Source organism: Pistacia vera, unplaced genomic scaffold, assembly GCF_008641045.1.
Source record: "Pistacia vera cultivar Batoury unplaced genomic scaffold, PisVer_v2 Contig338, whole genome shotgun sequence".
Classification (NCBI taxonomy): Eukaryota; Viridiplantae; Streptophyta; class Magnoliopsida; order Sapindales; family Anacardiaceae; genus Pistacia; species Pistacia vera.
The window spans coordinates 1,696,966-1,714,381 of NW_022196155.1; the positions used below are offsets into that span (position 1 = coordinate 1,696,966).

Sequence of the window (17,416 nt, forward strand, 5' to 3'; positions counted from 1 at the left end):
ACTCAATAAAATAAAATAGAAAAGTAAATAGAACACTTGATTTACTTTGATTCGTTCCAATTTATAAGGAATTATGTCCAACATTCAAAGAGAGGTTTTGTATTAAGTTTCGGAGCTCTACAGCAATTACAATCTATGGTGACGGTAGCTCACTCTCTCTATCTTTTTTCAACCTTGGTTTCTCACTATTACATCATAAATATCTAATAGAAAACCATACCCCCGGGATGCATCTATGTAGGGGTCTTCAAGCCCACGCAAAATATGAACCATATCCAACAAACTTAGGACAATATAAAATGTACAAAGACTGTAGAGATGTAAGGTCTCCCAACCGCTGAGGCAATGATGCTAGATCAGGGTAGCCGGATATACACAAAGGAGCAGGGATATGCCTTAAGGCCTCTGGCAAGATTGCCAACTTAGCCTGGGAACCTGCACTTGACTAAATTATGAATTTATTAAAGCTAGAGGGATTTGTTGGCAACAAATTTTTTATAATGTAACACCGGTGTCTTCACCAGATATGGTTAAATGCTGGAAGGAGCAAAGATGTTTAATACCATCTGGCAAAGCCACCAGCTCTGGCAATCAAAATGAATTAAACCCAGAGACTAGAAGGATGTGCTATTTTGTAACAATCCTCTGCTGTTTGTTTCTCGCATCGGTTCACCAGTTAAGGGCAATGAGAAATCCCCAATTTTTGTAGACTGCTGAGACTCTGAATGCTGACTAAAAGATACTAGCGGTGGAGTCACCATTACTATAGCCCTTTTGTCGATCAGTCAATTCAGTACAGGAGAAAATGCATTGCCATCTTCGGGACCAGGATAGCTCACTCCTGGAATGTGATTGCCCAACCATATAAAACAAGACAACCCTTCAAGGGCTCTTATTACTTCTATTTGTTTTCTGAGTCGGTTTATAATTTTCTTAGCCGGCAATCGGAATTCTAGATAACTACAAGCATAAGAAGTCAAATTTCCAAGTCTTTTTTTATGTCCTAGATCTTATTTTCATCGACTTCTAAGAACACAAAAGGCCAGTTCTATCTTTTTGCAATTACAAAATTCTCTCATAGCGTTGGATTTCCATATTGAAAGTGAAAATGATTGACGCTGTCATTCAAATGTTGCTGGAGAATTTGAATTCACTCATCCGAAAGGAGGTTGGGTTGCTCTGGGGTGTTAATAACGAAATGAAAAAACTTTCCAGCTTGCTCTCAACTATTCAAGCTGTGCTTGAAGATGCTGAGGACGTGCAACTAAAAGGTAAGGCAGTTCAGAATTGGCTGCGGAAGCTCAAAGAAGCAGCTTATAAGGTAGATGACATCTTGGGTGATTGCGCAACGGAAGCTTCCTGGTTAAAGTCTAAGGCCAAAATTCAAGGTTCATCAGCAAGGTAACCCACTACTATTTTATTTTGTCACGAGATTGGCAATAGAATGAGAGAGATTATTGAGAGGTTAGATGAAACTGTTGAAGAAAGGATTAAGTTTTATTTAAGTGAGTGTAGACGGTAAAAGCTATAGTTACAGAATGGATTGATCCTGTAAAGTTGAGGTCATTGACGATCTGTTGGACCTGCATACACAAAGAAAATAAGCGAGAAGCTCACGGGTGACACCAGTGTGATGTCTACTGTAAGCACTCTGACACTCAAGTCAATAATGCTGAAATAGGTATTTAGTGAGAGCTTAGGAGAGGAAAGGTTACCGGAGTCTTGTCAGAGACTAGAATTATGGCAAAAGCGACGGTAGTTGTTAGGAGCAAAAACTTTAGGAGCTAGTAAGTGGTATTGAATATTGAATACCACGTAGGCAAGCTGAAGTCACAGAGGGACGCCAAACTGGCTCTATCAATACTCAGTCTCACATATACGGTAGAGATGAAGATAAGGACATAATTGTTGAAAATTTGGTGAAGCATGTAGCCTGTTGGGATGACATTTCTGTCTACCCTATTGTTGGGATTGGGGGAGTAGGGAAAACGACTCTTGCTCAAGTGGTCTACAGTGATGAGAGAGTGAGAAGGCATTTTGAGCTAAGAATTTGGGTTTGCATTTCTCAGGAATTCAGTGTAAATAGGACAATAAAAGCTATAATAGAATCTGCAACTTGAACAACATGTGTATCTTTAGACTTAGACCCGTTGCATAATCGCCTTCAGAACTTAATAAAAAGAAAAAGGTTTTTGCTTTGTTTCAGAGGATTCTGAAATTTGACCAATGGCTTTATTTCAATAAGTGGAAATTCGAAGACAGAAGATATTGGTAATGACATGACCTTGTTCATGAACAAAAGCGTCGGCCATTTTCAATTGTAAGTTTGAAATTCCAAAGATCTGATAAAGATTTCTAAACGATACTGCATGTGGAATTCATCCAACGTGAATAAATTTGAAATTCTTTTAATTATAAGAATCTGCAAAACTTTTAGGTATACTGTATTATTAAAACTTATTTCACATTGTAATTACAAACGGTTAAATATTTGTTTACAACTTTTGATCAAAATATATAAGATATATTTTTTTAAATTCCAAAAATATTTTAAGAATTTAAAAAAAAAAAATTAGCATTTTTTTACTGAAAATTTTGTATATTACATTGAAATACTTGAGAAAGTTTTTGAAAAATAATTAATAATCCCTTTAAAAATATAAGTATTAAATATGTTTCCCTAATATATATATAATATATATATAATTATATATATATATATATATATATATATATATATACACATACCAGTCACCTCTGTTATACCAGTCAAATTCCATAAGAATTCGCAAATAATCAACAAAAATTTAAATACAAATGAATACTAAAACCAGTATGTAGCAATTTAGTATCATTCTCCCCACAAGGAAAAAGCATAAACAATTGAAATTGGTAACAGAGCCTTTTCATCGTTTTTGGTTATATACTTCAAGCATAAACAAAGTTTCACATTAATTAATAATTATGCTAAGCATCAACTAACGTCCATACCTTCGCGGCATTCCAGCAGTATCACTAGTTCTTCATACCTGCAATAAATCAAAATAAATCTCTGTTTCGGGGACAAAATGTTAATCTAAGCAATTGAAGAAATTGAAACGGGCACATTGATTGACATACCTCCCAACTTGACGCAACTATAATTATTCGTTTAAGGTTTCTTCACAATAACGTCCTGAATATGTGCTATCTTGTACCAATCTTCTCCTGTTTCCTTCTCACATCGCTTCACCAGTTCAGGGCATTCGGAATGTACAAATATTGTAGATTGGTGAGGCTCTGGATGCTGGCTGGAAGAGATGACAACTTTGGGCATTCATGAATATGCAAAGACTGAAGAGATGTTAGGTCTCCCAGCCAATGAGGCAATGACGCTAGTTCAGGGATCGACATATGGTCAATGTTTGCAATGCAGGGACTACCTTAGGACTCAGGCAAGACTGTCAACGTTGGACAATTTTCAAGGAAAAACAGTTATAATTCTCATTGATTTTTCTGTCACCAAAAAATCCTGCGGGTTTGCCACATATGGTCAACTCCCGAGGAACCAAGGTATTTGATACCATTCGGAAAAGTCACCAGCTCGGGCAGCCATTAAGCCTCAACTTTCAAGGGCGGAGAGATGTTGTAACCCTTGAAAAAATTTGAAAACTTTATGCACATTTCTAAAGTCAAATGCTGAAGAGAGTTTAGGCTTTCCAGTACTTCCTCCAGAAAAGCCTTAAGCTCAGGGCAATGAAAAATATATAACGATTTAAGACCACTAAGCTAACTAGATCTGTGTCAAACCCTTTAAGCTTTTCAAAATTTCGATATACATTTTGCGAAGGGAGGAGAGATTTTGCAGAATCCCATGAGTAAGGTAAACTAAATTGCGAATTCTATCAACATAATGTAAATTAGGCTTCTGAAATGTGAGATTGATTTTAAAAGTTCCCCATTACAGAACGAATCGTAAACTTTTTGCTGAAGGAAGACATGGTAGCGTTATTTAGGACAGTCGTAAATTTCTAGCTTCATAAGACATGGGAATAACTCGCTTCTATCATGTCTTGACAACCTCTGCAATCTCGCAATTTATGAATATGAGTTCCTCCAAAGACGGAAACTTTCTCATCTTTTTCGCATTGGAAACTAGGTCAAAATACTTCAGGTGAATCAAATTCAAATTGAAAGAATAATTGCCACAAGAGAGGAAGTTGTCGACAATTCTCTTAGTGAGAGAGCGTGAGAAACAACATTACTCAAATTTGATAATCCATCCAAACTGGAAATTTGGCACTTTTATAACCTCAATCATCAAAATTTCAAGGTTTGGGTAGGCTGAGGGCTTCAAATACTTTTTCAACCTTTTTCTGGGATTCCAATTCACTATCAAGTTCCCAAGATAGTTCCAAGCGGCGTAGGTTCGGTTTTTCAACCAAATTGGCTTATTGGGCATCCATAGATTGCCCACTCTATTAAGATGCTGACACTACTTCTTCTCCAAGATTTAAATCTTTCAATTCAGCCATGGGACAACCTGTCATCCTACCCACATGAAGAGAGTTAAAGTTTTTAAGCAAGTGTCTGTCCAATATCTAGAGGCATTTGAGATAAGTCGTAACAGTTATTCAGATAAAGATGTCGAAGATTTTTCAAGGATCACATGTGCTTAGGTAGCTTCCGATTTAAACAATTTTTTAGATTCAAAGTCTGCAAATTAAGCAAGCTGCAAAGTGATTAGAAAGTTGTTTATATATGTGAGAAAGTCCAGGTATCTTAGATGCTTAAAATGCCGAATTGAAGATGACAACGACACTCCAATTGCAGGCATACGGAGAACTCTCAATGAGATTAATCTCGAGATGTCACAAAATCCCGAGGCTGGAGCCATGATTAATGTCCTTAAGGTTTCAACTCCATACAAAGCTTCAAACTTGTACATGAAGATTGCAACAAGTCAAGATTTTTCTTGCATGAAAAGTGCCTTTTGAGAAATATTTGAACCTTTGGCCTCCATAAAAACAAATTCATCCTTCACAATAACTTGTGCAAGATCATGCATTTTAATAATAAATTATTCCCAAAATCGTCTTTTTTTGCATCTGGAAAAAGGATCGTCATAAGTTCATTGCATATCTCAATGCCAATATCTTCTGGCTCAAAATTTTGACCTGCCCTGAATAAAGCCACTGGCAATCCAAAGATGAATCAACTTCTGTCTCCAATTTCAGAATCCTGGGAAGACAGCACAAAAGGCAAAACATCTTTTTATTTTGATGCAAATGGGAGTAACTCAATCTTAAGGCTGGTAAGATGGAATTTTTATCTTGTGGCAAATTCCAGAGCTCACTTTCTTTGACAGAAAGCCACTCATTTGCTCACTTTTATAACGCATCAAGCTTCCAAGAGACTTCACAGCCAGAGGCACACCGCTACACTTCTTCACTATCTCTTTCCCTATTGCAACAAGGTTTGGACGTTCTTCTTTCTCTTGTCCAAATGTCCGTTCTTTAAACAACAACGAGCATTCATCTTCTGATAATCTTGACAATGATGCATGGGAAGCGTTCCCATAATGGATGCAACCTTTCTACGTCGAGCTGTGACATTATCGAAGCACCTTTCAATCCACTGCCACACCACACTTAATCTATCCCATTTCTCTTCATCTTCACTCCATACATCATCTAGCTCAGGCAAATACCTTTTCCTGTTCAATATACTTTGAATTCGTCTCTGCAAAGGGTCTACTCTAGATCTTCACAAACAGTTCCTGTTCAATATACTTTGAAGGCTTTTATGATCTTCTTCACACTGAAACCTCTGAAATGCAAACCCAAATTCTCAGCTCAAAGTGCATGCTCACTCTCTCATCATTGTAGACCCCCTGAGCAAGCGTTGTCTTCCCAAGCCCCCCTACTAATAGCAGGGTAGATAGAAAATGTCTCAAAACAAGTTGTTGGAGATCCCATATCGACTAGGCACGCTCAAGCTAATGAGTTTATAAGAGTGGTAATCCTCCTACTCAATAAGGATTTGGGTGAGGAGTTAGGCCCAACTCCAACAAGTGTATCAGAGCCAACCCCATATGAGTTGAATAATTGACCAGCAGTGGTTGTCAAACTACCTCCATTCATAGGCAATGGGACCATATGGGCTTGACTGTAAGAGGAGTGTTGAAGATTTTATATCGACTTGACACGCTCAAGCCAATGAGTTTATAAAAGTGGGCAATTCTCCTATTCAATAAAGCCTATTGGGTGAGGAGTTAGGCCCAACTCCAACACAAGCTCATGATTAACCAAATTTTCAACGTTATTTCTTTTCTTTATCTTTATCTTATCTCCATACACTTAGATTGAGTAATGATGGAGCCTTTGGCGTTCTTCTCCGACTTCAGCTCCCTTCTGTGAAACTGCCTCAGTCAAATGAAACTTTGTCCTCTCCTCTGCAATTTCATCTAACCTCTCGCTAATCTCCTCATCCTAATGCCAATCTGTGACAAAATAAATATATCTGACGAAGGTCATTTAAGAGGAGTTTACCTTGTTATACACCATGAATTTTGGTCTTTAGACTCTAATCGAGAGACTTCTGTTGCACAATCATCCAGATGTCATCTACCTTATAAGCTGCTTCTTTTAGCTTCTGCAGCCAATTCTGAAGCGCCTTGTCTTGCGCTTCCTTCTCCTCGACATCTTCCAGCACAGCTTGAGAGTTGAGAGCAAGCTGGAAAGTTTTTTCATGTCTTTGTCAACACCCACAGCAACCCAAACTCCTTTCGGATGAGTGAGTTCAAATTCTCCCGCAAAACTTGAATAATGTTGGAGTTGTCGAATACTTCAGCATTAATGGGTAACGGAGACGCACTCGGGGTCCTTTTTGGGTTGGGTTTAGGAATAGGAATCCTTGTAAAACTAGGTTTAATCTCTTAAACCTAGTATATAATCATACTTTTCTCTTGTTATGTGTGTGAGAGCATTCATTCATTGTAACGAGAGAGGTGAGGCATATTGCAATATATTGACTCAACTGGACATAGCCTACATTGGGTGAACCAGGATAAATCACGCGTATTATTTTCTTTGTTTACTGTTGATTTGTTTTACTATATATTTGTTCCTGTTGTTGTCTCATTTCGTTCAAATAAAAGGGTCAGCCATTTGCAATTGCAAGTTTAGAATCCAATGCACAGAGAAAAATTTGTTATGGGAAGGAGATAGAGGTGGCCTGAGTAAATGGAATTGGAAGACTTGCGTGTAGCTTGAAAGTCAATATTGTAAGGAAGAATTTATGGCAGAAAACCTGACTCGGAAATTTGAGTCATGTGCTGGCCGTTAAGAAAAGAACAGATTACCAACTAATCTAAGAAGGGCAAAGTATTTGTTACTTTTACTTTAAGCTGCTTCTCCTCTGTATCTTCAAGCACAACCTGAATAGTTGAGACCAAGCCAAAAGTTCTTCATTTCTTTGTCAACACCCCAAAGCAACCCAACTTTCTTTAGAATGAGTGAGTTCAAATTCTCCTGAAAAATTTGACAGAAGCCCGTTTGAAATGCAAGTTCAAAATTCCAAACTCAGAGAGAAATTGTGATTGCAAGAACTAGCAAATAATATAGAAACGTTTGTGTGCTGATAAACAACACTATGGACAAGCAACAGTTTTTCTCTTACTCTTAGCTAGGGTTTCAAGAATTGATTGCATTGACAGAATCAAACAAATCATTCAAACATCAACCATGTCGTTTTACATTATTCCATATCTACAAAAGGGAATCACAGAATAATTGTAAAACGTTGAAAAAAAAAAAAAAAAAAGTCTTTGGTATACACCACATAAGGACGAGCAGAACACATTTATTTACAATACAAAGATATTCAAACATAACTGCTACCTCAATATATACATTACATCCTCATTAAAACAAAAAACCAAAAAAATAATAATACTTGTTACATGAAATTTCCGCCTTGGCTGGCGTAATGTTGGAATTAACTGCCCACAAACACCTGAGTGGCTGTGATAGAGCGGCCCTAGCTCATCATGTCGCAACGGATCCATATAATGTTTATAGTGAGAACAAAATTTTGAACTTATGATAAGCATAAGAAGAAAGCTTGGAAAGGCCCCATACCTATCACTTAATGCAACTTAGTCTTTTATGTTTCCGTTTACCGCAGGGGTTCCACGTCATGTTTGGAACATGTGCTATCTTGTACCAGTCATCCCCTCCCCTGTTTCCTTCTCGCATTGCTTCACCAGTTTCAGGCATTCTGAAATGCCCAAGTTTTGTAGATTGGTGAAGCTCTGAAAACTTGCTGGAAGAGATGGCAACTTTGGGCAATCAAATATTCGCAAAGACCGAAGAGATGTAAGGTCTCCCAACCAGTGAGGCAATGATGCTAGATTAGGGTAGCAGCTTATGCTCAATTCTTTCAGTGCCAGGGCATGTCGTAAGGACTCAGGCAAGGCAACCAATTTAGGACGAAAATCAGATTCTTCAGGACTGTCCTTCATAACTATCAACCTATGAAAACCATTTTCTTGGGCTATAACGGGCATCAAAACCTGTGAATTTACCAGATATGGTTAGGTGCTGGAGCAAACTAAGGTATTTAATACCATCTGGCAAAGCCACCAGCTCTGGCAGCCTTACGATTCAGCCTCTCAAGGTAGAAGGCGTTCTAACCCCTCTGACAAAGATGAAAACCTTCTGCAGTTGATTAAATCCAAATGCTGAAGACAATTGAGGCCTTCCAGTCCTTGCTCCGGAAAAGACTCAAGCTCATGGCATGTCCTAATACACAATGTTCTAACAGCACCAAGCTGACTAGTTCTGTGGGAAAACTCTTAAGCTTGCTGAAATTTTCAATGGCCAGTGACTGAAGAAGGTGAAGTTTTGCAGCATCCCCTGTGGAACTCTGTTTAATGTTGAAGAAAGGTACGTAAGGCTTCTGAGACTGAAGATTGATTTTAGGAAACACCTCACTACAGCCCCTCACTTTCAAGTCTTTCACTGAAGGAAGACATGGCAAGCTCAACTTTGGGCAGTTGGTTATACTTAAAGCGGGTAAGACATGGGAGTAGCTCTCTTCCATCTCTCTTGATAACCTTTGCAAACTCGGCAAATCTCTAAGATCGAGGTTCTTCAAACATGGGAATCTTCTCATCATTACACCATCTTGAAGACTATGGTCAATGTACAAACATGAGTCATCCCAATTATTGTAAGATATCGAAGGCGGAAGTTGCCCTAAGAGTGGTAGTTGGCAACAGTTCCTACATCTTGTAAGGTTGATAGAAACAACTTTCTAAGAATTAGCTCTCTCATCCAGAGTGAAAATTTTGTGCCTTTGTAATCCTCTTTGACTAAAATTTAAGGTGTGGGTTAGGCTCAAGGGTTTCAAGAACCCTTTCAGCTTTTCCTGCTGTTCAATCTCATTATCAAGTTCCCAAGACAAGTACAAGCCGTGGAGACTTTGCTTTCCGGACAAATTTGCTTCTTTGGCATGCATTGGATTGCTCACTCTGTCAAGATGTTTATATGTAGCTTTCCTAGTTTTAGTCCTTTCAGTTCAGCTATGAGAGAACCTTTTGTATTACCCACAATGAAAAGAGTTAAAGTCTTTAAGGCAATGATTTGCCCATTTTTGGCGGCATATGACATAATGAGACACAATTACTTAGGTAAAATGTCGAAGATTTTTCAGTCGTCTCATGTGTTTAGGTAGTTCCTGAAGAACACACAGCTTTCCAGCTTCAAAGTCTGCAAATTAAGCAAGCCACAGATTGATCTAGGAAGCATTTCATACAGGTTGAAGAAGGTCCAGATATCCTCGGACCTGCAGGCAAAGATGACAAAGTAAAATCAGGGACTCTAAACCATCACTTCAGCCTTTATCTAGCCAAGAAAAAGTAAAACCTAAGGGTTCAGAATGTACTTCTACATACCAAATAAAAATGCATTTACGCATAGAGGAATACAATTCCCAGGTCCTTGCAAAGAACCTAGATGGAAAGATTTGATAATCAGTGATTATAAGATTTAAGAAAATGCTTAAGTAACATTGCAATAACTACAACAGAACACAAGAGGTAAAGGTCAAAGCTAATACCACTTGTGGTCTATTCTAATCATTAGCCACAGTGCATGAGCATAGCAAGTAAAGTTGTCCAACAGAGCTATATATGATGACCAACTTCCCTGCTTCTGTAGATCTGCATGACTGTGCAGAGGATCCTTGACTACATTCTGAGATAAACAAAAGCCAATTAAATGAAAAAGACTTAAATTAGTAAATGCATGATTTGGAAGAAAAGACAACCATACCATAATCAGGTGCAATACATGTGATGCAACTTTTAAGTGAAATGAATGGCATTTATGTATCCATTTAACATCATCCAGATAACAGAAAAAAAATTCTCTTGATTCCACCATTCACATGTTAATTTAGACATTACACAATAAGATTCGTAATATCATGCATCCAAAAAAGGCAGAGTGTGTGCAACTTGATGACTGATATCAGTTATTTGCATATACAGTATATGTAAATAGAGAGCAACACATAAAGAGAACTTCTAAACGACCACCTATATAACAGATGGTATACAATGTTTCAAGGAGTTCCATACCAAAGCTTGGAGTCACTAACTTGGAACTTTTGTTTTCCTTCAGAAATCCCCTAAAACCAGTAAGCAAACTCACTTTAAATCAGTCCCCACAACTCAATCTAAAAATTCTATTCGGACTACTCCCTAACCATTTAGGGGTTCTAGCATCATGCTAAATCATTTGTTTTCTGATGAGCCACTTGGGAGGTTGGTCTACAGTAGAAGCGTAGAGGTGAAAGAGAGGAATATTTGTTATGCATGAGTGTTAGGAGTTGTTTTTGGGAGGACAGGTGGCTTAATGAGATTGGAAGGATGAAGAATTTGGTTATGAGCAAAAGGTGTCAGGGAATAAAAGTGACGGACAGAGGGATTGAGGGATATTCGAAGGAAGGTTAAGGTTTAGAAGGGAGGTGACTGACCCTTGAAGTTCAGTCTCTATCTTTGTTTTTGCTGAACTTAGAATTGTTCCATTTTGCTGCTAGATTGCGTGTAGATGACAGAACATGATCTTCTGGATGTACTGTTCTGTTTTAACATCATATATAGAGTTTATTTCCTTTTCTTTTTTGTGCAATTAGGGATAAAAACGCACAATTTAATAACAGAATATACCTTATGAACCAAAGAATCCTCAAAAACGCGAGCCTTTTGAAGACTCATATTATCAATGGCAACAGCAATGTAAAAGCGCGGCGCAAACCTGTCCATTTGCAGTACCGATAAGAGATTCTCATCTCCGCCGTGTGTCCGCCTTCACAAATTCAATTGACAATAATCTGATGAATTATAATAATAAAAGAACAGCAATTTGATTGGTTTAATTAATCAAATAGACTCACTTGAACCTAAAAACACGAGCGTTGAGAGTGGCTAGTTTTCCCGTTAAATAAGAATGTAAAGAAGACGAATTATGAAAATTGTAACGCTAATGGCAACGAATGCCATTAGGACCGGCAACAGTCTTCAGTTTCTCCATCGCCGGAATTTAATTTAAGTTGACCCAAAGTTTAAGTTCTTGAGGCTTGAAACTGTCACCTTCTTCAATTGTTAAATTTAATTGCAAATTTAAATAACTCTTCCTTCCAAGCAAACCGCTAACCTTTGTCATACCAGTTGAATTCCATAAGAATTTCGCAAACAATCAAACAAAAATTTAGATACAAATGAATATGAAAAACCAGTATGTGGCAATTTAGTTTAGTTCTCTCCATACAAGGAGAAAAGCATAACCAATGAAATTGGTCACAGAGCCTTTTCATGGTTTTAGGTTATATACTAAAGCAGAAACATGTATATACATATACTATTACATGAAAGTTTCACATTAATTAATAATTATCAATAAGCATCAACTAACAGTTCATACCTTCACGGCATTCCTGCAATATCAGTAGCTCTTCATACCTGCAACAAAACAAATATAATCTATGTTTATGGAGACAAAATGTTAAGCAATTGAAGAAATTGAAAAGGGACACACTGATTGCCATACCTCCCAACTTGACGCAACTAGTAATTATTTAGTATACTCACAATAACGTTCGCAACATGTGCTATCTTGTACCAATCTTCTCCTGTTTCCTTCTCACATCGCTTCACTAGTTCAGGGCATTCGGATATGAACAAATTTTGTAGATTGGTCAAGCTCTGGATGCTGGCTGGAAGAGATGACAACTTTGGGCATTCATAAATATTCAAAGACTGAAGAGATGTTAGGTCTCCTGGCCAGTGAGGCAATGATGCTAGTTCAGGGTACCGGCATATGCTCAATTTTTGCAGTGCAGGGACATACCTCATGGACTCAGGCAGCACTGTCAACTTTGGACAATTAATGTGTTCTTTGCCACATTCTGTTGCAAAGGTCAAGCCACAAATCCCATCGCGAAATGATCGGGTTCGCCACACATTGTCACTCACGGAGGGAACTAAGGTATTTGACACTATTCGGAAAAGTCACCAACTCAGGGCAACCATTAAGTGTCAAGCTTTCCAAGGGCGGAGAGATGTCGTAACCCCTCTGACAAATTTGAGAACTTTATGCACATTTCTAAAGTCAAATGCTGAAGAGAGTTTAGGCCTTCCAGTACTTGCTCCGGAAAAGCCTCAAGCTCAGGGCATTCAGAAATTGTTAACGATTTAAGACCACTAGAGCTAGCTTGATCTGTGGCAAACCCTTTAAGCTTTTTGAATCTTATAATAGACATTTCGCGAAGAGAGGAGAGATTTTGCAGAATCCCATGAGGAAGGTAAACTAAATCGCAATTTGTATCAAGTTTTAGGTAAGTAAGGCTTCTGAAATGTGAGATTGATTTTAGAAGTTCCCCATTGCAGGAATAAATCTGTAAACTTTTTGCTGAAGGAAGGCATGGCAGGGTTAATTCAGGACAGTAGTAAATTTCTAGCTCCGTAAGACATGAGAATAACTCGCTTCCATCCTGTCTTGACAACCTTTGCAATCTCAGACATCTATGAATAATGAGTTCCTCCAAAGACAGGAATTTTCTTTCACCTTGGAAACTTGCAACAATGTACTCTAGGTTAATCAAATTTTCAATTGTAAGATATCGAAGCCGAGGAAGTTGCCACAAGGGAGGAAGTTGTCGACAATTCTCACAATCAGAGAGCGTGATAGAAACAACATTACTCAGAATTTGATAATCCATCCAAACTGGAAATTTGGCACCTTTATAACCTTGAATTTTCAAAATTTCAAGGTTTGAGTGAGGCTGGAGAGTTTCAAATACTTTTTCAACCTTTTCCTGAGATTCCGATTCACTATCAAGTTCCCAAGATAATTCCAAGCGGCGTAGATTCTTTTTTTCAACCAAATTGGCTTCTTGGGCATCCATCAGATTGCCCACTCTATTAAGATGCGTGACACATAATTCTTCTCCAAGATTTAAACCTTTCAATTCAGCCAAGTGGCAACCTCTCCTCTCACCCACGATGAAGAGAGTTAAAGTTTTTAAGCAAGTGATCTGTCCAATATGTGGAGGCATTTGAGATAACTTGGTACAACCATTCAGATAAAGATGTCGAAGATTTTTCAAGCATCTCATGCGCTTAGGTAGCTTCCGAAGTCGATGACATTGATTCAGATTCAAAGTCTGCAAATTAAGCAAGCTACAAAGTGATTCCGGAAGCAGTTTGATATAGGTGCGAGAAAAGTCTAGGTACCTTAGATGCTTTAAATAGCGAATTGAAGATGACAACGACACTCCAATGTTAGGCACACAGAGAACTCTCAACGAGATTAATCTTGAGATGTCACAAAAAGATCCCCAGACATTACATGTTCTAAAAGCTGGAGCCATGATTATTGTCCTTAAGGTTTCAACTCCGTACAAAGCTTCACAACCTTTATATGATGATTGGCCCAAATCAACATCTATTCTGACATGAAGAGTGCTTTTTGAGATATTAGTTGAACCTTCGGCCTCCATGACAGCAAATTCATCCTTCACAATAAATTGTGCAAGATCATGAACAAGATCATGCATTTTAAATAATAAATTATTCCCAAACTTATCTTTTTTTGCATCTTGAAAAAAGGATCGCCAATATAGTTCATTGCATATCTCAATGCCAACATCTTCAGGCTCAAAATTTTGACTGCCCTGAATAAAGCCATTGGCCATCCAAAGATGAATCAACTTTTGTCTCTCAATTTCAGAATCCTTTGGGAAGACAGCACAAAAGGCAAAACATCTTTTTATTTTCGATGGCAAATGGGAGTAACTCAATCTTAAGGCTGGTAAGATGGAATTTTTATCTTGTGGCAAATTCCAGAGCTCACTTTCCTTGATAGAAAGCCACTCATTTTCCTCACTTTTATAACGCATCAAGCTTCCAAGAGACTTCACAGCCAGAGGCACACCGCTACACTTCTTCACTATCTCTTTCCCTATTGCAACAAGGTTTGGACGTTCTTCTTTCTCTTGTCCAAATGCCCGTTCTTTAAACAACAACGAGCATTCATCTTCTGATAATCTTGACAAATGATGCATGGGAAGCGTTCCCATAATGGATGCAACCTTTCTACTTCGAGCTGTGACAATAATCGAAGCACCTTTCAATCCACATGCCAACACACACTTTAATCTATCCCATTTCTCTTCATCTTCACTCCATACATCATTTAGCTCAGGCAAATACCTTTTCCTGTTCAATATACTTTGAAGGCGTCTCTGCAAAGGGTCTAACTCTAGATCTTCACAAACAGTTCCTGTTCAATATACTTTGAAGGCTTTTATGATCTTCTTCACACTGAAATCCTCTGAAATGCAAACCCAAATTCTCAGCTCAAAGTGCATGCTCACTCTCTCATCATTGTAGACCACCTGAGCAAGCGTTGTCTTCCCAAGCCCCCCACTACTAATAGCAGGGTAGATAGAAATGTCATCAAAACAAGTTGTTGGAGATCCCATATCGACTAGGCACGCTCAAGCTAATGAGTTTATAAGAGTGGGTAATCCTCCTACTCAATAAGGCATTTTGGGTGAGGAGTTAGGCCCAACTCCAACAAGTAGTATCAGAGCCAACCCCATATGAGTTGAATAATTGACCAGCAGTGGGTTGTCAAACTACCTCCATTCATAGGCAAGTGGACCATATGGGCTTGACTGTAAGAGGGAGTGTTGAAGATTTTATATCGACTTGACACGCTCAAGCCAATGAGTTTATAAAAGTGGGCAATTCTCCTATTCAATAAAGCCTATTGGGTGAGGAGTTAGGCCCAACTCCAACACAAGCTACATGATTAACCAAATTTTCAACGTTTATTTCTTTATCTTTATCTCTACCATACACTTGAGATTGAGTAATGATGGAGCCAGTTTGGCGTTCTTCTCCGACTTCAGCTCCCTTCTGTGAAACTGCCTCAGTCAAATGAAACTTTGTCCTCTCCTCTGCAATTTCATCTAACCTCTCGCTAATCTCTCTCATCCTAATGCCAATCTTGTGACAAAATAAAATAGTATCTGGACGAAGGTCATTTAAGAGAGGAGTGTTTACCTTGTTGATACACCATGAATTTTGGTCTTTAGACTCTAATCGAGAGACTTCTGTTGCACAATCATCCAAGATGTCATCTACCTTATAAGCTGCTTCTTTTAGCTTCTGCAGCCAATTCTGAAGCGCCTTGTCTTGCGCTTCCTTCTCCTCAGCATCTTCCAGCACAGCTTGAGGAGTTGAGAGCAAGCTGGAAAGTTTTTTCATGTCTTTGTCAACACCCCACAGCAACCCAAACTCCTTTCGGATGAGTGAGTTCAAATTCTCCCGCAAAACTTGAATAATGTTGGAGTTGTCGAATACTTCAGCATTAATGGGTAACGGAGACGCACTCGGGGGTCCTTTTTGGGTTGGGTTTAGGAATAGGAATCCTTGTAAAACTAGGTTTAATCTCTTAAACCTAGTATATAATCATACTTTTCTCTTGTTATGTGTGTGAGAGCAATTCATTCATTGTAAACGAGAGAGGTGAGGCATATTGCAATAATATTGACTCAACTGGACATAGCCTACATTGGGTGAACCAGGATAAATCACGCGTATTATTTTCTTTGTTTACTGTTTGATTTGTTTTACTATTATATTTTGTTCCTGTTGTTGTCTCTATTTCGTTCAAATAAAAGGGTCAGCCATTTGCAATGGCAATTTTGAGAATCCAATGCACAGAGAAAAAAATGTTATGGGAAGGAGATAAGGTGGCCTGAGTAAATGGAATGGAGACTTGCGTGTAGAGAAAGTCAATATTGTAAGGAAGAATTTATGGCAGAAAACTGACTCGGAAATTTGAGTCATGTGCTGGCCAGTTAAGAAAGAACAGATTACCAACTAATCTAAGAAGGGACAAGTATTTGTTACTTTTACTTTAGCTGCTTCTCCTCGTATCTTCAGCACAACCTGAATAGTTGAGACCAAGCCAAAAAGTTTCTTCATTTCTTTGTCAACCCCCCCAAGCAACCCAACTTTCTTTAGAATGAGTGAGTTCAAATTCTCCTGAAAAATTTGAACAGAAGCCCGTTTGAAATGCAAGTTCAAAATCCAAAGCTCAGAGAGAGAATTGTGATTGCAAGTACTAGCAAATAATATAGAAACGTTTGTGTGTGAAAACAACACTAGGACAAGCAACAGTTTTTCTCTTATCTTAGCTAGGGTTTCAAGAATTGATTGCATTGACAGAATCAAATCAAATCATCAAACATCAAACCATGTCGTTTTACATTATTCCATATCTACAAAAGGAGAATCACAGAATAATTGTAAAACGTTGAAAAAAAAAAAAAAAAAAGTCTTTGGTATACACACATAAGGACGAGCAGAACACATTTATTTACAATACAAGTATTCAAACATAACTGCTACCTCAATATACATTACAATCCTCATTAAAACAAAAACCAAAAAAAAATAATAATACGTGTTACATGAAATTTCCGCCTTGGCTGGCGTAATGTTGGAATAACTGCCCACAAACACCTGAGTGGCTGTGATAGAGCGGCCCTAGCTCATCATGTCTGCAACGGATCCAAATATAATGTTTATAGTGAGAACAAAATTTTGAACTTATGATAAGCATAAGAAGAAAGCTTGGAAAGGCCCATACTCTCAGCTTAATGCAACAATTAGTCTTTTATGTTTCCGTTTACCGCAGGGGTTCCACGTCTATGTTTGGAACATGTGCTATCTTGTACCAGTCATCCCCTCCCTGTTTCCTTCTCGCATTGCTCACCAGTTCAGGGCATTCGAAATGCCCAAGTTTTGTAGATTGGTGAAGCTCTGAAAACTTGCTGGAAGAGATGGCAACTTTGG

The 17,416-nt window shown here is 38.2% G+C and overlaps 2 protein-coding genes across 2 annotated transcripts; both read right to left on the reverse strand.

The window, feature by feature from the left end:
* Positions 1 to 8,194: 8,194 nt before the first annotated feature.
* On the reverse strand, positions 8,195 to 12,400 carry LOC116137934 (putative disease resistance protein RGA4). Its single transcript, XM_031423627.1, has 10 exons — positions 12,168 to 12,400; positions 11,970 to 12,007; positions 11,443 to 11,473; positions 11,216 to 11,354; positions 10,102 to 10,238; positions 9,938 to 9,994; positions 9,734 to 9,828; positions 9,514 to 9,577; positions 8,731 to 9,175; positions 8,195 to 8,554 (listed from the first exon to the last, which is right to left on the reverse strand). Exons 1-10 carry the CDS (start codon positions 12,398 to 12,400, stop codon positions 8,195 to 8,197), a joined length of 1,599 nt encoding a protein of 532 aa, XP_031279487.1.
* A 176-nt stretch (positions 12,401 to 12,576) lies between these two features.
* On the reverse strand, positions 12,577 to 15,030 carry LOC116137935 (putative disease resistance protein RGA3). Its single transcript, XM_031423628.1, has 2 exons — positions 14,842 to 15,030; positions 12,577 to 14,790 (listed from the first exon to the last, which is right to left on the reverse strand). Exons 1-2 carry the CDS (start codon positions 15,028 to 15,030, stop codon positions 12,577 to 12,579), a joined length of 2,403 nt encoding a protein of 800 aa, XP_031279488.1.
* Between the last annotated feature and the right edge of the window lie 2,386 nt (positions 15,031 to 17,416).